The sequence below is a fragment of the Candoia aspera genome, chromosome 3 (assembly GCF_035149785.1).
Source record: "Candoia aspera isolate rCanAsp1 chromosome 3, rCanAsp1.hap2, whole genome shotgun sequence".
In the NCBI taxonomy this organism is placed as follows: domain Eukaryota; kingdom Metazoa; phylum Chordata; class Lepidosauria; order Squamata; family Boidae; genus Candoia; species Candoia aspera.
Window position 1 is genome coordinate 58604077 of NC_086155.1, and position 25010 is coordinate 58629086.

The window sequence follows — 25010 nt, forward strand, 5'->3', positions numbered from 1 at the left end:
ACATTTAATCTTGTTTGCAGTTTAAACTGTAAACATACTGCTACTAACAAAGTGTATCATCTTTTACATTAGGCAGTATTTTGAAGTCGTCTTGTGCTAAGCATTAGATTGCTACTTACTGTATTAACAAAAAAGCAATTAATATAAAACAATCCCAGCATTGTTTTATAATAAAAACTTGTCCAGAAAGATTTAAGAATACATTTGAAATCTAAGGGAAACACATAGACTTAACTGTGCCACACTATTGATCAAAACTTCGTGTTGGTCTGTGACTCTAATATACTGTTCTCTCTCTCTCTCAAAATGTTGACTGCAATTTTCTTACCTTCTCAGTTCTGTAGTACTGAGTTTCTACAATGGCATAAAGTGCAGTGGAGATATTTGTTATATTTGGCTTGAAAATAACTAGCCTTTCCTTTGTGCTGGACTTGTAGTAAGGAAAATGTCTTTTAAGACTGGGTAAGTGCATCATGAAATGATTCCGTCTTACAATCATGTAACATGTTTTTTAAAGAAAAGTGTCATTTTGTTAACAGAAAAATCAGTTTATTAAATTGTTTTCAGTAGAAGGCTTCTGAAATCTCAAGTTCTATTAAGAATCAGGCCAAATAAATAAAGGCAAGAGTTAAATATAAAGCCTTTCCAATAACTGTTTCCAAATTGTAGAGAAAATTTCATGGGGGGTAGAAGGGGAAGAATATGTTACTAAAGCCTGAACCATTGGTTACAACCCATTATTTCCTGTATGTATCAACATTCACTGTTCCATATAGGGCAAGAGTCAACCTTGTTTTACATCAGTTGGCATAAATATGGATGCATATTTTGTGAATAGCCACCCAGCATTCAAAATAGTGTAGTCTCCTTGCCAGTCTAAATGGCAGACATTGTTTCAGTTAGAATGTACACCTCTCAGGTACAGGCTTTAGTATGTATGTTTGGGAGATTCCCTCAGCTCCTGCCCTCCTAAATACAGAGAGTTGCTCATTTAGAAGATGAAGATCTTTGGGGACACTGAGCAAAGAATTTCGGTACCTGAGATAAACAAGTGGAGTGTACTATCTTTCCAACAGCTCTGATACATGGCAGAAATTACCACAATCTGGAGGAGTGCCAGGGTCAAAGAGGCAGAGGACTGCTTCTGGATTCAACTTACCAAACTAATAGATAATTGCTCTAGTTAGCCATTGTGTTATGTTTTAATTTCTTTTATTTATGTTAGAAACTATATTCCTATTTCTCTGTAAATGTAAGGCATTCTGTGTAACTTTAGATAGTTTACTTATTTCTTGGAATCTGATACACAACTGAAAAGACCTCTTTTGAGATAACTTGTTATAGTAGACCAGCACCATCTTGTGGTCTGCTGAGAGCATTACATCTTTTGTTGTAAATAGAACTTCCTATCTTTTGAGTTATTTTTCAAAATAAAGTTTGATTTTGTTTATCTCCTATGAGATTGATTTACCTCCCAAAGGACATGCCTTTATGCTACAAAGCCTGGAGGTTGAAACATTTTCCCCCTTTATTTGCCAGAATAGCAGTATAAGTTGTGGGAGCAGGCCAGGATTTGGGAGGACTCCAGGTGAGACACCCTTGGGAAGATAGGTTCTGGCAGTAGTAACTACCAAGCAGCTAAATGAGGGCACATGGTGAGACCAGGATGTATAGCCCCAGAAAGTTGGGGGGGGGGGGTTGAAATCTCCAGCTTTTCACCTTATGCTTTCAATCTTATTGCTTTATATACACATTTATCTACATGAACCAACCTACAAAGGAGAAATTTAATTGAGCCCCAACTTAGTTTTATTGCCCTTCTTCAAAGAGTATACTTTTTCTTAGGCTGGGTATGCACAACATGCTGTCCATAGTTAATTATTAGCCCAATTATCTTGGTTCACAGAACAATCACTAGGGGCAGCGTGCTGTAGGAATACACTAAACCAGTCAGTACTGGGGCAATTGGACACGGTCAGTCGTGTTTTACAAATCCAGAATCTTAGTCAACAGAATGGCTGACTTTTTCTCTCCTTTATTTGGGGGGCTGACCAGTGCCCTCCAAGTCAATATACCAACAGAGTAAAGCAACTAAAAATGCAAAATGTTCAATTATAAAAATCGCTGCTACAGTTTGGCATTCACTTAATATGCCTCACAAACACCAGGAGACTATATTGTCCAAGCCATAAACACTGCTGTCTGTGGGAAGGGGCAAGGGAGTTCATTGTTTTCCTTGTAGTCTATTATATAAACCAGTTACTTTGGGGGGAAGTACTAAGTGGAGGTGGTCAGCGATCCAGTGTGTTTCACAGTCCACTTCCCAAATTCAGTTCCCTGTAAATGATGGGGTGCTTTGGCACTCAGAATGTGATAGGCGATAACAAGGTGGTAAGAGATGGAGGGAGGACAGGAATCTGAGGGTGGACTGCCCACAGGAAAGGCAGTGTTGATACTTAAGATTGATCCCATCCACCCGATATTCATCCTGAATAGCCCTGGTTTCCAGCTGTTGCTACTAAAGGCCAGGTCAGTATATAATAAGGCCGCCTTCATCCACAATTTGATTGTGATTGAGGCAGCTGACCCTGCATGTATAACTGGAAATGGGTGTGGGGGAGGTAATAGTTGTTATCCAGAAGTTCTAATGGCTTTCAAAGGTTCTGCACTGTAGATAATTGGATGCAAGACCCTGCAGTTGGACTCTACAGAGCAGTTGGGTTTGTTGTTGCTGTACTGACCTCCCTGCTGCACAGTGACATCCCTGCCTGAGCTGCTCTAATCCATTGCTGGGTTAGTGATCAATAGTCCTTGGAGACTTTAACCTGTTCTCATGTGAAACAGAGTCTGCAGCAGCCAAGGAGTTCATGGCCACCATGGCAACCACGGACCTAGTCCAGGTCATTGGAGTCCTGACACAGACAGGTGGTCACACATTGTTTTTTTTTATCTGGGGGCAGTTGTGACATGATCTGAAGGTATCATCAATCCTGTTATGGTCAGATTACTTTGGTTGCTCTTTGGCTTGCTGGTACTGTTGCTTCTCTCAGGGAAGTTGTACCTATTCAACTGGCCCATCCCAGGTGACTAATAGGTTTCAGAGGCACCTTTTCCTGAAGACCCGATAGGCAGTTCAACTGAGGCCTTAGTCTCAGCCTGTAATGGGCATGCAGCAAGATGTAGCGGCAACACGGAAGACTATTGTATTTTGAGGAGTTTAAGTGACATATTTTGATTTTCTCCTTCACATGAAGAAACTTAGAGTTTGAGTTATACTAATGTTTAGCTGGCTTGTTTTTTATTTCTGTTTGAAATATTGGGGAGGTAAGAGAAAACCCCAAGATTGTTTTTGTTAAGCACTAGCTTATCTATATGGCTTCCCAGGCTCTTGGAAACAGGTGCTCTGGACTCTGGGAACTATCCAGTCAAGGTTGGATCCTGCAGCCTCTGTACCATGGAAACAGAATCACGAGGCTTTAGGGTCAGACTTTGATAAAAACCTTAGGATTGTCATTTGAGTTTGGGAGTTTTAGTGCAAATCTGAGTGCTGGGTGCTGTGGAAATTGAGCCATCCGGGGTATCTCCGCTGTCCTTGTTAACAACTTGCTTGGCATGTTATGGTTTTTCTTTATGTTATGCTGTGTATGTTTCTATTTAATCTGCCAAAACTATGTTTCTGTTTAAATATGTTTGCTTAAGTTTATAATAAAGCTTAAAATCTCTTTATCCACTGGTGTGCTTATCGTCTCTGGATCTAAAAGAACCAATTGTCTGAGCACCTGATCACTGTTTGGACACTTGGCAGGACACAAGGGCCTTGCATCAGATTGTTCCTATGCAGCTTTTCCTTGTTCATTGATCCTAGGAGGCTTCTTGGTTTTCTAAGGAGCTTCAAGAGATGAAATGACAGAACACCTAGAACACTGTTGGAGAAAGACAAAGAATGAATCTGACTGAAAACATGTTAAGAGCCTGTATTACTGATTACACTGTGGTGGAACAGCAGAATATTGTCTATTTTTCTACTCTTATGTCCACAGATAGTTGGTTAGCAGCCATTCTTTGCTAGGCCACAAGAACATCTACTATTCAGATCCATTTGGGGTTGGACTCTTGACAGGTCAGGTCCAGCTGAGGTGACTGAGACATGGTCTTGCTCAGTTACCTGGGAAGAGTTTGATCAGGTAACTCTTAAAGAAGTGGGCAGGATCTTTGGGGCAGTTAACCCAGCCACATATTGGTTATATCCATGTCCCTACAGGTTGATTAAGTCACTCGGGATATGACATGATTGGGTCCATGCAATGACTTTTTCTGAGGAGGGGTATGGTTCTGCTTATCTTGAAGGAGGGAATTGTGTGCCCCTTCCACAAGAGGCCATGACCATGACACAACAGTTCTCTACAATTTTCACTTCAACTCCAACCTCTGCTTTCTAAGGTCAGTTGTTGAGAAGTCTTTGGGCTGCAGTTTCAGGGGACCTTGGAGGAAAATGATTGGAACCTTTTCAGTTGGTTTCAGGTTCAGAGACCCATCTGTTGATGATCTCCAGTAGAGCTGGGAAAGGAATGTCCTTGATCTATCAGTAGTCTTCAATATGATCAAGCATGGTATCCTTCTGGACCAACTGTGAGGATTGGAATTGAGCGCATGGTATTGTGATGGTTCTCCACATTTCTCCATAGCCAGTTTCAGTTGGTGGGCTGGGAGAGATGAAATCCAAAGCCCCTCTGTAGGATGCCATAGGGCTGTGTTCTCATCCCTCCTGTTTAACATCTACATGAGGCAAGGTGAAGTCATCTGTTGGCACAAGGTCAGGTATTATCAGTATACTGATGATACTAAGCTATATATCTTGACCCCTAGCTGACCAAATGATGCTGTCAAGGTTTTGTACCAGTCCCTGGAGTCTGTGGGGGTGTGGATGGAGAGGGAGAGACTTAAGTTCAGCCCCAGTAAGACTAAATGGCAGTAGGTGCATGGACCTTTTGGATCCAGGGACTTTCCATCTCTAATTCTAAATGGGGTTGCATTTCCCAGACTGAACTGATATGCAATTTGGGGGTCTTCCTAGACTTCAGCTCCTGCTCAAAAATTAGATGGCAGCTGTAGCCAGAAAGGCCTTCACACAGATTCATCTTCAGCACCAACTGCACCCAGGAGGCCCTCAGAGTCACTGATACCTTGGTTATCTCATGTGTGGACTATTGCAAGGCACTTTACATGGGACTACCCTTGAAGACCACTTGGAAGGTTCAGCTGATCCAGGTTTTGGAGGCAAGAGCAGTTATGGGCATGCCATAATGCAACTGTGTGACACCTCTGCTTCATGAACTGCACTGGTTACCAAGAGGCTTTGGGATGCAATTCAAGATGTTGGTTACTGCTTACAAAGCACTAAATGACCTAAGGCCTAGTTATTTGAGGGACAGATTCATTCTTTGTTTTCCATTGTGTTTGCACATCCTGTAAGTTCAGATAGATTCAGCAAGCTTTGAGTCCCAAACATTACACAATAACATCTTACACAACCAAGGACACATGCCTTCTCTATCACAGGACCTGTCCTCTGGAACAACATCTACCCAGAGATTCAAATACAGTAGCTTCAAACCAGTTTTCCTTTTCATGAGCCTTGAACACCTGGCCCTTTCTCCAGTCTTCAGGCTAAGCTGGGACATGAGCTCCCTATGTGAAAGGTTTTACTATGTTCTGCTAGAATGACTATTTTCTTTCTTTATTTTTATCTTATGTACAAATATTAAAACTAAAGAAATAGTGCATACCCAGAGCCATTGAGGTTGGGCAACTTCAGAAATGTAAATAAATATTACCGTCTGCTGCCAAATCTTATGGGAAATTATTTGACAAGTGAACCAGATCACTGAGTCACACTAGCCAATCCCATGTTGCCTCAGAATGAGGGGCTCATAAAAATAGAAAAGAATGGATTTCCAAGAAATTATAATCCCTGTTAAATACTGAGATGGATTTCCCAATGTTAACTTTTCTCCACTTCAAATAGAGGTTCCTATCATAATAAGCCACAGAAGCTTTCCAAATGTCAAGGGCAGATATTAAAAATCAAGACATTTCTATTGTCAGAATCATCCACAATCTCTGTTCTGCACACAAGCACTAAGATTTAAATTGTTTAAACTGTTTTAAACTTTTTATAACATATTTTAAAAGTCAATTCCTCTTCTAACTGCACACACTTTCTTAAGAGGTGACCAAATTTTCAATGACTTTAAATTCACACTTCAATTTTTGCTGTTTTTTTAGCATGGTATTCTTCAAAGCACTGCCACACCTCCTTCACAGCGGCTGGTGATCATGTTAGCAGTTTCAGTCCAAGTATCCATATGTGGGTTATATACTTCCACAGAATCTGAAGTTACAGGGGCAGCTGCATCATAGCTGGCAGTCCTGCCTCCAGTGGCATAAAGGAAGCCATTCACAGTTACGACACACACTCCAGCTCTTGGGACCTTCATTGAAGCAACTTCCATCCATTTCTCCTGATAATTAAACCAAAAAAAAATAAATCATCTTTGCAGTGGACCACATTTGCCCTCCAGAACAAATCTACAGTGAGCAGACATAAGAACAACTATATTGATGTTTCATGCACTGGTGGGATAAAGTACTGCTGTATATTAGCAATCAAGAACAAAGACAGTAATTATTCAAATTTGCAAATCCAGAAAAAAAGCTGAGATGGAACAGAAAATATATTATGAATTGGATCTAAGAGCAGAACTCTTGATGATTCCATAGGCAGAAGGAGGGAATTTTCTCAGATTTTGCCTACTCCCCTTGAAAACCTGCTTTGTCTGGTTGGAGGTCTCCTCCCGTCAGGACGTGATGGGCCACTTGGGAGCTGCGGGAGAAACTACAGAAGATTATTGACCTGCCCCCTCCTTCAGTGGACAGGCCCCAGCAGAGTTTCTAGTTGTACAGGGTCAACTCTATTACCAAATCATTGTTTATACCTTAAAGCCGTGTAAACTTACTATATAGATAGTATCAGGGCAGACTTGCAAGGAAGTCCATAGAAATTACTACACTAATCGCCCATGTATACCCATGTTTTTTATTTGCAGTAAACTGACTCTAATCAGTTGGTTATCTTTGAACTTTGTTCAGTTTAGTTTTATATTTGTCCCATAAGGACATTGCTTCAGCTATATATGCTTATACACAGACTTAGAAGCATTAACTGCTTGGGCCATTCTGGGGAATAAACAAATACAATACTGATAGTACATTCAAAGAGAAGTACAGATAATTGGGAAAATTTCTAAAAGGCAGCAAAATTAAAAAGGTACTTTGATGTGAAAACTAAATCCTACCTCTTCAAATGAGTATTTCTCAACAGTTGAAAGAGCACCTTGAGTTTCATTCCACCCTCCAACAGCATAGATGCAGTCATTCAGAGCAGCCACTCCTAGATATGCCCTTCTGGTGCCCATTTCAGGAAGTGTAGACCAGCGCTTAGATATTGGGTCATAGACTTCCACAGAACATAGTTCTATTTCTTCATTGCCAATGCCTCCAACAACATAAATTAAACCTATGAATATAACAATTTTCTATTAGAGCACTGCCATTTGAATATAGTTGGTGACAAAGAAGCTCATGGAATAATGCAAACTTGACTGCAATCCCATTTATAGAGTATCAATAACTTTCATCAATAGGACTCCTCTTGAATAAATTACAAATTGATTTATTTCTGTAGAATAAGGGTTGTTTTAAACCATTTTATACTGTGAATAGAAGTGTGTATGGATGTTATCCTTCGAAACAGGACAGAACATCTTATGAGGATATAAAATTTTCTGGTCACATATTAACCAACAAACTTATGCATGTCTACTCAGAATTAATCCCAACTGAGTCAACTGCAACTATTCCCAACAAGTATATATTTTTATTTATTTACAAATTTATTCACCGCCCATCTCCGCCTCATGGGTATGGATATATAGGCTTTCAGCTTAAATATAATATATTAGGAGGAGTCTGGTAGCACATTTTCAGATTAACACATTTTATTAAAAAGCATAAGCTTTTGTGAGCTACAGTTGATGCTTTTTAATAAAACCTGTTAGTCTGTAAAGATGCTACTAGATTCTGCTTGAGTTTTGGCTACTATAGACTAACATAGCTCTCCTCCTATAATGTCTAATGTATTGAAACTGGAAATTTTAATGCTTACCTCACTAAACACACTCACAACTATTAGGATTGCTATGTTGAACGTCGCTATTAATCATAATGAATGTAGACTGACTCCTGCCAATGATATAATTAGCAATAAGCGAAATGGTACCAAAATTCAAAATCACTCACCTCGTATTTCACAACACCCAAAATTGTAACGTGGCACTGCCATGCTGCCCACAACTTCCCAAGTATTCTCTTCAGGATCAAAACGTTCAACAGAGGTGCCAATCTCTGCTCCAACCCAACCTCCTGAAAATCAAAGCAAGCATGTAGGCAAAGAATACAGCTTAGTAAACAGATTGTCATATCCTTGAAACAGTCACATATACAATCAATTTAAAAGTAATCTAGTCTATAGCCACAATATCTAAACATTCCTCACAACACTTTTTCAAACATACTTGTTCTTTATTTTAGTGGCAAGGGGTCCAGCATTATATTGTTTTATTTTTAAAACAATAAAATATAATAGGTGGCATACAGCAATAATTAAAATTTAAATGTCCTGTGTATTATCTTACAAAAGATACAATGTGGTGAGCAAGCTGGTGAAGCTGTTTCAGCTAGCACCTTAGCAAGTCTCCCTGCCTTTGGAATCTCTGAGGAAAACATTTGCGTTTGGTTGCCAGAAATGGTATTTATTAAGATGTCACCAGAAGTCTCACACGATTTGAGGAATACTTTATTATTATTTACTCAAAAGCTGCCATCATATGTGCTCTGGTATTATGTCTCTTATTGCTGGTACATGACCCAAATAAAATATTGCTCCTAATTTAAGACAGTTATGGATTCAGTAGTCAAAAGACTTGCCCAAAGCATAGATAGTCCCATAAGAGGTGCATACTCCTAGTCCACAACGAGGATGGTTCATGGAAGCTACAGCTGCCCATTGCTTTGTAATAGGGTCATAGCGTTCAGTACAGTCAAAAATCATAGAGTCTTTTTCACCTTGGGAAAGAGGCAAGAACATAAAGTATATGTTATAATAACAGCTCTTGAAGACAATTACTCAACTGTGGCAAAATAGTGGCTCAGTTCATCAAACTGAATCACTATTAATGCAGGTTACAAGTTACCAGTTGCTAGATCACCACGCCAGGTTGTACAATCTCTAAACTGAATGGCTTAAATGTTTACTAAAGGTAACAGGGAGGGGTATAATTGTAAGCTTTGATCAGTGTGGGCAGAATTTTATCCCCCAAATACCTTTTTCCTGAATAAATAAATATTATAATATCAATAATTATTTTATCTGAATAACGTTTATAAGAACTGGAAAGGACTGAACAGTTAAATCTGGAAGGAAGAAAAATACATGGTAACAACATTAATGGCAGGAAGAAAGCCATGGTTGTGCAGAATTCAAATAATCTCTGCAGTAGGAAATTGCTACAGCAACAGCCCATATGCATAAAGCAAATTTGCCTACTTTGCATAATCACAACATCAAGATGCCCTAAATATGGTAAGCACAGTACCTGTTGATGAAAAGCTTGCCCACCTGTTTTATGATTTACTGTGTATATAGTAAACTCTGGACTTTACTGTATAACTTCTATATATCTGGAATGGTATATGTCAATCTTAAAGATAAATTCTCACTTTTAAGTAATAAAGTAAGTTATTGTAATGGTACGTGGGAATGACCTTGGGAGACAGAGGGAGAGCTGCACACTGGACACCCAGTGTGTATAAGATGTCTCAGCCCACAGAAGGGGGGATGGTGTGGGAAACATTTCAGAAGGGAGCCTCCCTAGTTTTCCAGAGAATAAAAGGAAAGGAGGGGAGAAATACCTTCAGACTTGCAAGATTCTGTTAATGTAACCTTACATTGAAGACAGAGCTAGTGTAATGATTGCCTATTCTAAACACCATCAGACTCATAAGCAGGATCACAAAGATATCTGATTTATTAAAGAATAGTATGCAGGTTCACAAAGAAAGCTGAGAATGGAAAAAGCGCGCCAAATGCAAACTAAAAAACCCTTGGTACAAACGAGATCCCTCCCCCCGTAGAATCTTCCCAGGCTCACAATCCCAGGTGCTCCTAACGGCTTCTGATGGTCCACGGGAAAAGTCCTTGAGCAGAGCACATAACCCAAACACATTCCATTGAAATGCACATAGATACAGAGCTTGGCACAAGGTTTCACAGCAGCTCCCTCCCAACAGAAACGCGCATCAGCACCATGGCATGTGAAACGTTACGATGTACAGTGCACATTGAAACAGTGAACATGACAACTAGTACTCCTGGTTGTGCTTCTTGTCTGGACTGCCTTGCAGATTAACAGTTATCTTACAAGCAATACAGAATAGCCTGTATTTTCCCCAATTTTTTTTATTGCTTCCAATAGCATAGACCATTTATTACCTCCAATAGCATAGATCATTCCTCCAAGTATGGTAACACCCAGCCCACTGCGAGCCTGGTGTAAGGAAGATACAGTAGTCCAATACTGACTGAAAGTATCGAAACGCTCCACGCAGCTGAGGGCTCTGCTATCACTCCAACGACCTCCCTGCAACCGGGTATAGCCACCTATCAAGAAGCAGACAGGATAAACAACCAGCTGTTCCACAGATGTTTCCTGACTAGTTAGGGTTTCCAAAGATTTAAAAGCTAAGAAGGATCCCCACCTACTGCATAAAGGTACTTCCTAGCTTTTCTCCGTGGACGTGCCTTAGTTGCCTGGAGAAAACTGCTCATCTTGTTTTCTTTGGGAGACTGACCAATTTCACAGTATTCTTTCAACAGAGTATGAAGGGCTACTCGAAGACTGAAATCTGGAACCGCTGAGAAGGAAATAAAACACTCAGTAATAGCTAATTTGTAGCTAAACTAGACGCATGTGTGCAGCTTTACATATTTTAAATTAAAAAACTCCCAGCCTGAGTAGATACAGTATCTGTAATGTATGTGTGAATGACCCTGGGAGACAGGAGGAAGAGCTGCAGACTAGACAACGGTCAGACAAGTGGTGGCTGAGTCCGCAGAAGGAATCAGGGCATGGCAAAAGTCTCAGAAGGGACCCTCCCTAGTTTCTTGGACTATAAGGGCGAGGGGGGAGAGATGCACTTTCAGATTTGCTAGATTCTGTTACTGTAACCTGTCAATAAAGTTAGAGCTAGTACTTCTGGGTGTGCTTCTTGTCTTGACTACCTTGCAAGGCTGACAATATCAGACTATGGCAAAATGTGTTTTGATGTAGTTTTTTTAATCACTGGTAGTGTTAATTTCTTAATACTTTTTGGTACTTATACATTATCTATATATATACTGCAGATTGAAAACCTGATTAATTCCTCAGGGAGTGGGGTAGGGAAGCACTGTTCCATCATATCTAGATAAGATCTAAACAAAGAAAAGCAACTAGGGCATTATGCCACTATTAGTCTGCTTTTGTATTCTCCCATTAGGGAGAAAAAACAAGAGGTGTCCCTTTCTGATCCTATCACCCTAAAAAGTAGAGAGATGGGTAATCCACAATGGGGGCTATGAGGTGGGGGAAACTAGCTAATCAGTCTAGTTAAGTCTGTTAAATTTGGATGCCTGATGGAATTCATGATCTCATATCACAGACTGTTCTCCTGCCACATCCTCAGCAGGACAGCAGTCCCCTCTCACAAAACTAGGCTAGATTACAAAATAGAAACTATAAACTTAACTAGAATCTGGATCTTCACTTTTTAGTTCATGCCAAATTTTCCTGCCTATCAATATTCACATAAAAGGAAGTAAGACATTGATGACCAATCCATCCTCTTCTGCCCTACTTCATCCTGACTTACCACAATGTCTTATTTTCCTTCAGATCAAAAAACATCCAATATCTTCCTGATCGTAAAAATGAAGTGCCACTATGTTTTGCATCATGTCACAGGTTCTTTGCTGTGATATTCAATTTGTGAGTATTACACACAACTGGAAATTTCCAAATAAGTGTATGGTGCATATGAACTAATTATTCTGGTTGCTGTTTTTATTGTTTATTATGTATTTTAAGGAATGTGTTTATTTTTAGTTTTTTTTCTTAATTTGTAGTAATACTGGTATACTGTATTATAAACCACCCTAGGAAAACTTGTTTTTGAAGGACAGCATACAAAACTTAATAAATAAATGCATTATCAGGGGTTTCAATATCACAGAAATCTCATGTAATAGTGCAGGGTACTATTACATGAGATTAGGGTACCCTTGTTTATAGCTAATAAGCCTTCATAAAACCAGTTTTTACTTCTTATATTGGGTAACTGAGTTATATGAAAGTGTAAGTGCAAATTACCCTATCATTATTCTATAATCAGTTTATTATTAGATTTATATCCTGTATGTCCTGCCTTTTTGTGCAACTCAAGTCAGCATATTTTCCCCACAACAACCCTGTGAGGTGGGTTGAGCTGAAAGAGAATGAGTGGCCCAGAGTCTCCCAGTCAGCTTTCATTCCTAAGGAGGACTAGAACTGACAGTCTCCTGGTTTCTAATACAGAACCTGAACCTCTACACCAAACTGGCTCTCAAGAAGTTACCTTCTATGTACTTCAGAAGTCTTTGTGGAGATAATAAAGAAAATCTCACTGCATCCAATATTTCCACAACATATTTCTTTCTTTTTCCTGGGTCTTTCATAATCCATTGCATTGCAGCCATGAAAACCTGGTACTCATCTTCTATGCTTAGGTCTTCACTTCGCAATATTTTAGTAAGCTGGTCTTTTGTCAATGCCAAGAATTCATCTCCATTCTGAATCTCCAGGAAGTGGGCATGGATGTAATTCTCTGTGAATTCTAGCAGGTCATGACAGGCAATTATCTCAGCAAACTGAAAGAGTCCAATGCAGTTCATAGGATCAATCTGTCCCTTTAGAAATTCACAGCAAAGGTCTACCACCTCTGATAGCTGAAACATGTCTGCTGCCACAATCAACTCCTGGACATTACTCTCATTAATGCTGACTATACCTGAAAAAGGGAGAACAATTTTCAGCTGGTATGAAACCTTACCAACACTGTAAGTATATGGCCTCTCTGCAATAACTGTAACCATCCTTTGAAAGATATTGATGTACACCGCTAATATCATAGATGGGATTCCACAGCAATTAAAATAATGAAGACATAGTAAACAAAGGTACTCTGTTACATGTCTACTTAATATAATTTAATATAATGGCACAGAACAAAGATTTCTATTAGAAAAGCTATAGATGAGATATTAAATCTATTTCAACAACACGCTCTTCAGACTATATGTAGCAATTTGAAAGCCTTAATGCTTTTCTTCATCTTTACCAGAACTATTTCAGAGAGAAAGCTTTATCCTTAAAATACTGATTTTAATGTACAAATAACTGGCTTTATCTCACTTGAATTTAAACAGTGCAAACCAGTCCAGATTGACCTCATTTATCTATTTATGAAAATAAGTGTGCTGTATAGGAGGAGGAATTCTGTACTCAGTAACTACAGGAGGCCCTTTACCATTACACTGAGGAAGAGGACAAAACAGACTTGTAACCCACACTTAAACACGTTTGCTTTGACAAAGTGCCACTGAATTTAATGGGGTTTATTTTCAGATGCTGCGTTCATATAAAGACAGTAGTAACACACAAACTATGTGAATAGAACATAGATGTCTGCCCAATGTGATGCTATGTAACTCATTCTCTTTTTTAACTAATCTGAGATAACGAATGTTTGCAAAATAGTGTATTTATCTCAGCAAGTACTAACGGAATCAAAATATTAGATTTGCAGGCTAGTAGATAACTAAGACATTTCCCAAAGCATGATAAGGAAGACATTAGAAATTCTTCTACCTGTATAAATAAACTCCAGGAGGATCTGGAAAATATTAGCATCCACACCCAGGATCTGCACAACATCCTTTGAGGACTCTTTCATCCCTCCAGCAAACAAAGCGGCAAAGTAAGAGCTGCTTGCAGCCAAAACAAGCCGGTGGACTTTATATGCTCCTTCACCAACCTGGAGTTGCACATCACAGAAGTGTTGCCCACATCTCATCTTGTTGATCTGGGCTAACAAGAGGCGAGCATGCCTGTCTGCCAAGAAGGGGAACTCGCTTGTGCTGGGACAAGCCACACAAGCCATGACCAGCTGACAAGGTCACAGAGAAACTGACTGACTGATGTTCATCATTTCCCAGTGCTGCCCTAGGAGAAACAAGAACACACAAAAATGACAGACCTAATTATGGAGCTACTGTTGAGCATGTTGGAATTATCAGGGGTCAACTCAGCATTGTCTCATAAGCATAAGGGGGTCTCTCTAGCAAATGCATCTCTATTGTGCTTGTGGGATGTCACATGGGTCACCTGATTTCCACTTCCTCCTCCTTCTTGGGCTTGGGGATTAACTATCTCCATTACCCTTCTGGCAGACCTGCAAGCAGGAGGTGCTGCAGGAATGCAGCCCTCCCCCTACCATCTCGCTTGCACGCAGACTTTCTATTCCACACAGAAAGTGTTTACAAAGAACCAGTGATGATTAAGTACTTTCTGCTATGAACCTACAAGTATCCAGATCTATTGAATAAAAGTAAGCTATCTCTATTTTTCTTCATCTAACTACAGTGTGAAGACTGAATTTATTTCTGAACATAATTAAGATTAATGTGCAAGTTATCTTTTGGTTCATGCTTCTACTCTGCAAGATTGCTGTTAGCTGACTGGAGTTCTTTTATTAACCTTTAAAAACTCCATCAGAGCATGAGTAAGATTAATTACCACAACTCAATTCCTCCCCCTTTAATTAAACTAAGAACACTTCGAAAGATCTTCAACTCAAATTTGAGTTTGGAAGCAATTCCCATTCTCATTTCATAAATGAAAAAGTGATATACTATATAAAACCAGTGAATCAGATGGCATATACATTTGTGTAATAAATAAAAAAGTGTTATGATTAAATGGTGGCAAATTATATTTGTTTTTTCCTATCTACTGCTCAGCTCTCAGCTTACTGCCTTATCTGTCCCCACTGCTTAGTTACCCCATCAGATCACTATCTCTTATGTGGCTCCATTTTTTACCAGCTAATTCTGTGGCATATTTCTTCAAATAAATCAATAGTACAGCAGAGAAACAGTACAGCAGGCCAGTCCCGTATACTATACAAAATATGGATTGACATACTTTCAGGAATGCTACCTAGCATCTTTTCAGAAGGTTTTGCTTCACATTGTATTTTGTTTCATAGATGATTTCAAAAGTTTCTCCCTGGGTTTGTCTTCAAGGTCTTTCTTTAATCATCGCTGGGGTTCAGCTCTCCCTCCCAGGCACAGCCATCGGAGGCCCTGGGCATGCCTGCAGCCCGCCCGACATTTGACAGCCTGCACATGATTCTTTTTGTTCCCGTACTCACTTCTGAGGTGGCCGAGAGCTGCTTACATTTCATTTTATTTTCCTCCCTTTAAAAACAATCAAAAGAGACGCTACGGTAAGGGACTCGGTTCCCGCAGCATCGGCGCCTAAAACGAATGGATGACAAAAAAATTCCTCAGCTGCAAACTGCAAACCAGTCGCCGCCAGAAATTGCACCCACCGCCGGAGGCGCGGCTGCAGGCAGACGGCGGAAAAGGCGACCGGAGGAAAGGAGGAGCCGGGCTGCCGAGTTCCGCGGGGAAGAGAGCGCACGTGACAGGACACAGGACTCAAAACCGAGACGGCTTCGCAGTCGTTCGCCGTCCAGTGGCAGGCGGTGGAGGCGCTGCTGCGTGCAGCGGAGGAGGAACTGGGCGTTTTCTTTCCCTGAGACGGTTGGAGAGCGCGCGCGCACGCACGCGAGAGGAGCTGCTCGATTGCGTTGCAAGGGAGCAGGAGGCGAGTTTGTGGGGGGAGGAAGACAGGCTGGTGGCCTTGCACGTTGCTAAGAAGTTACAGCGAAGCCTTTTCTTTAAAACTCTTGTTTTCTTGAAAGTCTGTGTTTGCAGGATTTTCTGAGCCACAAGCTAGCCATTGTTTATCAACCTCACTTACTTGACACAGCAAATATGTTCTCTAAGTCACTGTATCTATAATAGACTTTCTGCTTTTCCATTGGGAGGCCTTACTTCATTGTCTAAATTGATACGCAGTACCCAGACATATATTGTTTGTTTTTGAAATACTATATTGTATATGGTTTTGTGCTGGATGTCACCAAATCCCTGGAAAAAAAATTAAAACCTTTTCTCATTTCTGTAGACCAGGGTTCCCCAAAGTGGTCAATATGACCCTCAAGGGTTGATGGGACTATCCAAGGTTGATATTATTTTTATTATCTGTAGTACTATTAGTTAGAGTAGTATGGGGGTTGATGAACAATCTGAAACTTCACGAAGGGGTCAGTGAGCTGAAGAGTTCGGGGATCCCTGCTTTGGACAGACAAGGTTCTTGCTGTTTATCATAAAAACTCCATATGGCAGGGTGTAATGACCAGAATGCTGGAGCATTCACTCAATGACAGTCCAGAGCCTTTATGCTCAGTTAACTGTTTAATGAAGCGAAGCATCCAATACAAGGAAGAAGTTGCAAATGGCAGTTCCCACGCATTCTACAGTTCAAAATCATAAAAGTTTCCAATTCCCCCCCTCACATAGGCATGCACCTCCTCCCTGGTGCCAGCAGATTGCTCGAACGGTTTCTCCCTGTTGACCTTGGGCAAGGGGCATCTAACCCAAACAATATAATTCACACTCCAATTTGGCTCCCCCTCCCTGCTGGTGACTCGCAGTCTGCTGACACGGGTTTCTGGGTTTCTTCAAAATGGAAGCGAGTTCGATCAGATGTTTTGTTAACATTTGGTTGATGAGTCTGACACAGGGAGACGGGGCTAAGAATATATTTGGTTCCAGGGTAGGCAATTATTGATTGGCTAGATAGTGTTTCTCAACCTTGGCAACTTTAAAACATGTAGACTTCATCTCCTAGGCTTGAATTCTGGAAGTTGAAGTCCACATGTCTTAAAGTTGCCAAAGTTGAGAAACACTGGTCTAGATGTACACTGTAGAATCAAGAGAACCTGTTTAAATGATTTAATAAAAGTCCATTTGTTTAGTGTTAACTTAAGTGACTCTTGCTCAACAATATATTCTTCCCGTGCTACCTACTCATATTATCTCAGGATGATAACAAAATAGAGGAGAAAAATAATTTATAAACCAGAAAATCATATTCATAGAACAGCGGTTCCCAACCTTTTTGGCACCAGGGACCGGTTTCGTGGAAGACAATTTTTCCATGTGGTGGTGGTTTCAGGATGATTCAAGTGCTTCCTCTTTTTCCTGACCTTTTATTCTTTTTTCTTCGCACCATTTGGAGATAGCAGCCAATGGGCTTGCTTTCTCTGACAGGAGGCAGAACTCAGGTGGTAATGTGAGCGATGGGGAGCGGCTGTAAATTCGCTTGCTCACCCACTGCTCACCTCCTGCTGTGCGGCCCAGTTCCTAACAGGCCATGGACAGGTACCAGTCCGCGGCCTGGGGGTTGGGGACCCGTCACAGAACATCTTACTCATGGTTCTTCAACCAAGATTTTTTACACCAGCTGCTGATGACAGTCTGCTTAAGGCCACCAGCTGGTATATTTCTCAACTTTTTCAGTTCTCCTCCCACCATGCTAGCAGGAGAGATGGAAAGACAAAAGAGGTCAATCCCCCCTTTTACCACTGTGGGTAGGGCAGAGAAGTGGGAGAAATTACTCCTTCTGGGGGGCAGGGGGAGGAGGGGAAGTGGATCTTTTTGGTGCCTGTTCTCCATCCTTACAGAGTGATCATTCTTTGGGTTTGGAGAACTGGTATGAATGGAGCTGTTCTCCTCCCCCACCCTGTCTTCTGCCATCCATGGCAAGAGAAGAGGGGGAGAGAAAAGATCTGTTCCCCCCACCTCTCCTGATACTGCAGGAGAAGAGATGAAGTGGAAGAGAAATGACCTCCTCGCACAATAACTCTGCCCCTGCCAAAAGACCTATGGCCCTTAAAATTAGCGGCCAGAGACCAGAGGGGAGGCATGCCCACAGCAGCTTCAGGTGACCACTAGGAGCAGGGCAGGTCTCCACCCCTAACTTATTTCAGTAGGATTTGCCACAGATTGACTTCTTGGCATTGCTTGCTCCAGCAGAATTTTTAAAAAGTACCTCAGAAGCAGAGCAAGAAAGCAGGAGTACAAGCTGCATTTGCAGTGATACGGAGGTGAGCTGGAGGCAACATAACCAAATCTATTTCCTGAAGTATTGCTACTCTGCATTTAGTGAGTTGTATCAGATTGGAAAAAATCAACTTATATCCCCATACCAAAAAAGGGAAACACTAAAGAATGTTCAAACTATCAAACAGTGGCACTCATTTCACATGCCAGTAAGGTAATGCTCAAGATCCTGCAAGGTAGACTTCAGCAATTCATGGAGCGAGAATTGCCAGATGTACAAGCTGGGTTTAGAAAAGGCAGAGGAACTAGGGGCCAAATTGCCAATATCCGCTGGATAATGGAAAAAGCCAGGGAGTTTCAGAAAAACATCTATTTCTGTTTTATTGACTATTCTAAAGCCTTTGACTGTGTGGACCATAACAAATTGTGGCAAGTTCTTAGCGGTATGGGGATACCAAGTCATCTTGTCTGCCTCCTGAAGAATCTGTATAACGACCAAGTAGCAACAGTAAGAACAGACCACGGAACAACGGACTGGTTTAAGATTGGGAAAGCAGTACGGCAGGGCTGTATACTCTCACCCTACCAATTCAACTTGTACGCAGAACACATCATGCGACATGCTGGGCTTGAGGAATCCAAGGCTGGAGTTAAAATCACTGGAAGAAACATTAACAATCTCAGATATGCAGATGATACCACTTTGATGGCTGAAAGCGAAGAGGAACTGAGGAGCCTTATGATGAAGGTGAAAGAAGAAAGTGCAAAAGCTGGCTTGCAGCTAAACCTCAAAAACAAGATTATGGCAACCAGCTTGATTGATAACTGGCAAATAGAGGGAGAAAATGTAGAAGCAGTGAAAGACTTTGTATTTCTAGGTGTGAAAATTACTGCAGATGCTGACTACAGCGAGGAAATCAGAAGATGCTTAATCCTTGGGAGAAGAGCAATGACAAATCTCGATAAAATAGTTAAGAGCAGAGACTTCACACTGACAACAAAGGTCCGCATAGTTAAAGCAATGGTGTTCCCCGTAGTAACATATGGCTGCGAGAGCTTGGACCATAAGGAAGGCTGAGAGAAGGAAGATAGATGCTTTGGAACTGTGGTGTTGGAGGAAAATTCTGAGAGTGCCTTGGACTGCAAGAAGATCAAACCAGTCCATCCTCCAGGAAATAAAGCCAGACTGCTCACTTGAGGGAATGATATTAAAGGCAAAACTGAAATACTTTGGCCACAGAATGAGAAGACAGGACACCCTGGAGAAGATGCTGATGCTAGGGAGAGTGGAGGGCAAAAGGAAGAGGGGCCAACCAAGGGCAAGATGGATGGATGATATTCTAGAGGTGACGGACTCGTCCCTGTGGGAGCTGGGGGTGTTGACGACCGACAGGAAGCTCTGGCGTGGGCTGGTCTGTGAAGTCACGAAGAGTCGGAAGTGACTAAACGAATAAACAACACAGTAGAGCCCTTAGCTTTATTCAAGCCACTGCAAGAATCATAATTTTGAATAAGTGTTGACAGAACAGTTGGATGCTATTTTGACAAGTAAATTAGGAGATATTTTGCATGGCATCCAATCCCAACATGAAGTCAGTACTGTAGCTTAAAAATCTAATGGGTCCTCATCAACATACTGTAATTGATTCAGCTCCTCCAGTGAAATATGCTGTTTGTATTTTCCTCATGGCAACATTATGCTATAAAGCAAGGAGAGTTATAAATATTGTACAAGTGATAGCCTTTCTGAGAAAGTACTGAGAAAACCATATTAGGTGTGTCACGACAACAGTATAAGAACATTTTATGTGAAAATCAAAAAGAAGATAGAAGGAAAATAAATGGTTTGAGGATTTCCAAAGTGAGAGCAATTTTGGAATATACAATCTTCTGAATGCTTTTAATAGAAAATAGTTTTAAGTTCATGTTTCAGAAAGAAGCAGTTTCTGAAGTGAATGCTTATCTTTCAACTTTGGATTCTCTGTTTCCAACTTACAGTACATTCTTACAACTGACAAATGTTTGTATTTTACCTTTGTGAAAGAAGTCACTGCTGTAAAAAAGTATGTTTGAGCACTGGTGATTTGGTGACAATAGAAAACTTCAGTCTGTTACAGTATATATACATGCTCCCAAGTTTGCAGAAAGTGTAATTTATATTCATTTGGGGTTCTGTACCAAGTACTAGAAGAGTCATGAGCTCAGAAATGGAAAAAGTGAGGAAGGAAGAGAAAGGGCATCATGAAGTAGACACATTTTACTAGCCCTGTTCAGTTGATAGTGTTGCTTAGGTTTTGTGTATAATAAAGAAGGGGAGTCATGGGTAGGATAGCTTCTAGATTTTAAGGTGCTGGCATGATGTCAAATGATAACATTCTTAAAGTAAATCAGACCGTAGGAATCTGAATTATGATTTAAAGCACAGTGTAAACTGTTTCCAACTCTGTTAGGAAAAAAAAAGTTATATTGTAAAATCTCTAGCTGACCAATAGGAAAGTGTAAGGAATGGCATTCCATCAGGCCTTACCCCATTCAGATATTTAGTTTGCAAAAAAAAATCAGAAGTTGCTATGAGGATCAGCTATAAAATCACCAAGACATTTAGGATTTGCAAAATGTTATTACCTGGGCATGATGCTACAGTGCTGGATTTCTTCAGAGAGGGGAAGAGACTGGCTTGACCCCCGAGGTGGGTAAGACAAGTTTCCATCAATGGCAAAACAGCCCATTCACAAGTTCTATAAGAACTCCAGTATTGCAATCAGAAATATTTTTAATGCAATTTCAGATACACTGCAGTTAAACTTGTAATAAATCAACTTAAATGCCAAGTACTGGCATACAATCTTACAAATTCTGAGCTGATTCTGGAGTGGTATAAAGATACCATATGGAAGTGTTGTAAAAAGATTAAAGAAAATAGATAAAAGGAATGGAATAGTTGAAATGAAATGACAGGTAACATGGAAGGATTGTACAAAAGGGATGTGTGTCATGCGCTGCCTACTACTGAGTAAAACACAGACACTAATTCAGGGAAGATCAGGTTCTGGTTTATTTCAGCATAGTGCATAGCTAGAAAAAGCTGAGAGTGAAGGGAGCGCGCCGGTACGGGGTTTAAATAGCCCGCGCCGGTCAGCGCCCCCCCCACCTTGGGTTGTGTCATCCCCCCAAGTCCTGTATGCTTCGTTGCCGGTAGGTGAGGGGTCGCGGGGCCCCTGCTGGTGCCCCGGGCTTCGCTCATAATCGTTTTCTTCCTCCGGCTGGTGATTGCTTTCAGCTGGGCGATATCCTTTGCGTTCCTGCTGACAGCTTCAGGTGTGCCTCGTGATCCGCCCTGTCTTTGTCGCTCTTTCTTCCCCCTTTGTGTTCTCTTGACTGGTTTTTCCGGCCGGGGTCGTTCCCTTCTCCTCGGGGTCTGTGTCTGTTGTTGTGCGTCGCTTTGCTTATCTTTTAATCCCTTGCTCTTGTTTCCGTGGTATTGTTATGTGTGCCGTTGTGCTGATGCATTCAGCTCAACGGTGCTCATGACAATGTGGCAGATGAAGAATATGCCAGAGGAAAAGAAGAGAATTACACAGACAGTAAAGCATGTGTGGAAGGAAAAAGAGGTAAACCAAACGGTTACACTACTGAGATAGGTAGAACTGAAATGGACATCTTGTAAAACGAAGATGGATAGGGAAACCAGTAACTGTTAGCTATTGCTCCGATAGCAATATGTTGCTGCTCTTTTAAGTCACTTACATTCTATTCCATACTATTTTCATTGCCCAAATCCTCAGAGACCGTTTCAAATTGACTGTTGCTTGTCCTTGCTATCTCAAAATACAGAATGCTACGTGAAGCAACCTGTATATGCTCCAGCTGGCCACAGAGGGCTAGAGTGATGGCCCTAGCACTATCTGCTTTTGCTGGGCTTTTAAAACATGTGAACTTAAGAGGAGCTGCAGAGCTGTTGAAGATCAGCTGTTAAAGTATTCCTCTGCTGAATTAATTGAAACAGCAGAGCAGTGTTTCTCAACCTCGGTGAGTTTAAGATGGGTGGACTTTTACTCCACCCATTGTGGAGAGTAGAAGTCCACCCATCTTAAACTCACCGTAGAGTAGTAAACTCAAGTAGAGAGATGATAGCCTTAATCTACTCCATCTTAATCTCTTCCAGGAGGTGGGAAAGTGCAGGAGAAGCAAGGATTCCATCAATGAAAAGCAGCAGAGCTGCAGTCTTGAAACAACAAGTCTTATATCAATACTTGAAACAGGACAGTGCAGGAAGGAGGTTTATGGATAATTAAATAAATGTTTTTTCACTGTTGTCTTCACAAAGGACTTTGTTTTAATCTTGGGTTTTTCAGTAAGCAATTGTTAAAGCAAAGGATTTATCTGTTTTTAAAATGCAAAAGATCATACTGCACATTGAACCCTTATAATAGTAATGTCTAATTGCAACTGTTTGTGATGTTCCTTGGAGTTCTTGAAAGTGTTATGTCAATTTTGTAATTGAGGCTGCAAATTATATCAGTAGGAGGAAATCTTTATTTCTTGAAGTATTTCAATAAATTGATATTCCCACAGGTGGCACAATTGCAGCATGTTTTAAACATAGTGATTAATATAACAGCTAGTTTAATTAATTGTGGAAGTGGTTCACAACAACTATTTTATTATAAAGTAGTTGACTGAATGAATAAACAACAACAAAGTTGCAAAAGTTTTATCACTGATTCAGCAGTACAATCCTATACACATGTGCTCAGTTAGTAACTCTTATCTCAATGTGGCTTATTCCCAAGTACAAACTTACAGAATTATACTGTATAATATAATTCATTTTTTAATTATAATGTAACAATTGGAATACGCCCAATGAGATCAGAGAGAGGTGACTTGTTGAGGGTTCTGCTACCAAGGGAAGGCCATCTGTAGTGAACTTATGATTGAGCCTTCTTGGTGATTATCTTTCTTCTTTGGAACAGACTACCCCCAAATATTTGGACATCCCCATCATACTATAAGTGCAAAAGCTGGCTTGCAGCTAAACCTCAAAAAAACCAAGATTATGGCAACCAGCTTGATTGATAACTGGCAAATAGAGGGAGAAAATGTAGAAGCAGTGAAAGACTTCGTATTCCTAGGTGCAAAGATTACTGCAGATGCTGACTGCAGTCAGGAAATCAGAAGACGCTTAATCCTTGGGAGAAGAGCAATGACAAATCTCGATAAAATAGTTAAGAGCAGAGACATCACACTGACAACAAAGGCCCGCATAGTTAAAGCAATGGTGTTCCCTGTAGTAACATATGGCTGCGAGAGCTGGACCATAAGGAAGGCTGAGCGAATGAAGATTGATGCTTTTGAACTGTGGTGTTGGAGGAAAATTCTGAGAGTGCCTTGGACTGCAAGAAGATCAAACCAGTCCATCCTCCAGGAAATAAAGCCAGACTGCTCACTTGAGGGAATGATATTAAAGGCCAAACTGAAATACTTTGGCCACAGAATGAGAAGACAGGACACCCTGGAGAAGATGCTGATGCTAGGGAGAGTGGAAGGCAAAAGGAAGAGGGGCTGACCAAGGGCAAGATGGATGGATGATATTCTAGAGGTGACGGACTCGTCCCTGGGGGAGCTGGGGGTGTTGACGACCGACAGGAAGCTCTGGCGTGGGCTGGTCCATGAAGTCACGAAGAGTCGGAAGCGACTAAACGAATAAACAACAGCAGCTCACTTGAGGGAATGATATTAAAGGCAAAACTGAAATACTTTGGCCACAGAATGAGAAGACAGGACAGCCTGGAGAAGATGTTGATGCTAGGGAGAGTGGAAGGCAAAAGGAAGAGGGGCCGACGAAGGGCAAGATGGATGGTGTCCTGACTCCCAGGAAACACTCTGAGACAGGGAACTGGTCTCTAATGTTTATTGCTAATACATAACAGTAATCCTAACAAACTGAAGAAACGTGGGAAAAACCCAGACATATAAACCCCAAAGATTAAGGCGGTCCCAATCTGTGTCTCTTTGAATGACTGACCAATTCCTCAGTGCTACGCATGCGCTTAACAGTCTGGATGGGAGCCCCCTGCTCGCCATCCTTACTCATGACATCACCCTCCCCTCCAGATTCACATTCCATTTCAGCCCCCTCCCCTCCAGAGTCTTGATAAGATTCGCCGTCTGCTTCTAAGGTCCCATGGGAACTGGGCAACGATGGAAAGTCTTCAAAGGAAAACTCCTCCAAGGACAAAGCAGTACTGCTCTCCCGGTCAGATAACGCTTCTGGGCCAGGTGGCTGCTGCTGGAAAACATCTAGAGAATTAGAAAAGTCAGCCCCCCTCCCCCCTGGGAACTGTAAGCCCGAGGTGGAGGGCTGTGGTTCCCCCACCTCCTCTGTAACTGGAGTCAAGGCTTCAGGCCGGGGGGGGGGGGGAAATGCACACTCACGAACTCCTCTGCTTGGGCTTCTGCGGCCTGCTCAGCCGAAAGAGGAATCTCGGGTAAAGTGTGAGGCTTGGGTTTGTGAGGAAAAAGCTGATGAAAACGATGAACCAGTACTGGAGCATGTACATCCCTGGCATTCTCCCACTTGCGCTCTTCCTCAGGGTACCCTTTCCAGTGTATGAAATATTGG

At 41.2% G+C, this 25010-nt stretch overlaps 2 protein-coding genes across 4 annotated transcripts; one reads left to right on the top strand and one right to left on the bottom strand.

Annotated features, from left to right (window-relative positions):
- Window positions 1-6179: 6179 nt before the first annotated feature.
- Window positions 6180-15724, bottom strand: IPP (intracisternal A particle-promoted polypeptide). 3 transcript variants are annotated; one of them, XM_063297851.1, is made up of 9 exons: window positions 15625-15724; window positions 14061-14414; window positions 12769-13200; window positions 10876-11031; window positions 10610-10777; window positions 9046-9183; window positions 8359-8481; window positions 7356-7576; window positions 6180-6521 (listed from the first exon to the last, which is right to left on the bottom strand). In XM_063297851.1, the coding sequence occupies exons 2-9, from the start codon at window positions 14350-14352 to the stop codon at window positions 6297-6299; spliced, it is 1755 nt and encodes a 584-aa protein (XP_063153921.1). In that variant the 5' UTR covers window positions 14353-14414; window positions 15625-15724; the 3' UTR covers window positions 6180-6296. The 3 variants fall into 3 exon arrangements, with proteins under 3 accessions (XP_063153921.1, XP_063153924.1, XP_063153923.1); XM_063297854.1 differs by lacking the exon at window positions 15625-15724 and having other exon boundaries at window positions 14227-14286; XM_063297853.1 differs by lacking the exon at window positions 7356-7576 and having other exon boundaries at window positions 6279-6521.
- On the top strand, window positions 15714-22957 carry LOC134493372 (SRRM2 protein homolog rsr-2-like). Its single transcript, XM_063297855.1, has 2 exons — window positions 15714-16018; window positions 22551-22957. Exons 1-2 carry the CDS (start codon window positions 15740-15742, stop codon window positions 22674-22676), a joined length of 405 nt encoding a protein of 134 aa, XP_063153925.1. The 5' UTR covers window positions 15714-15739; the 3' UTR covers window positions 22677-22957.
- The last annotated feature ends 2053 nt before the right edge of the window (window positions 22958-25010 follow it).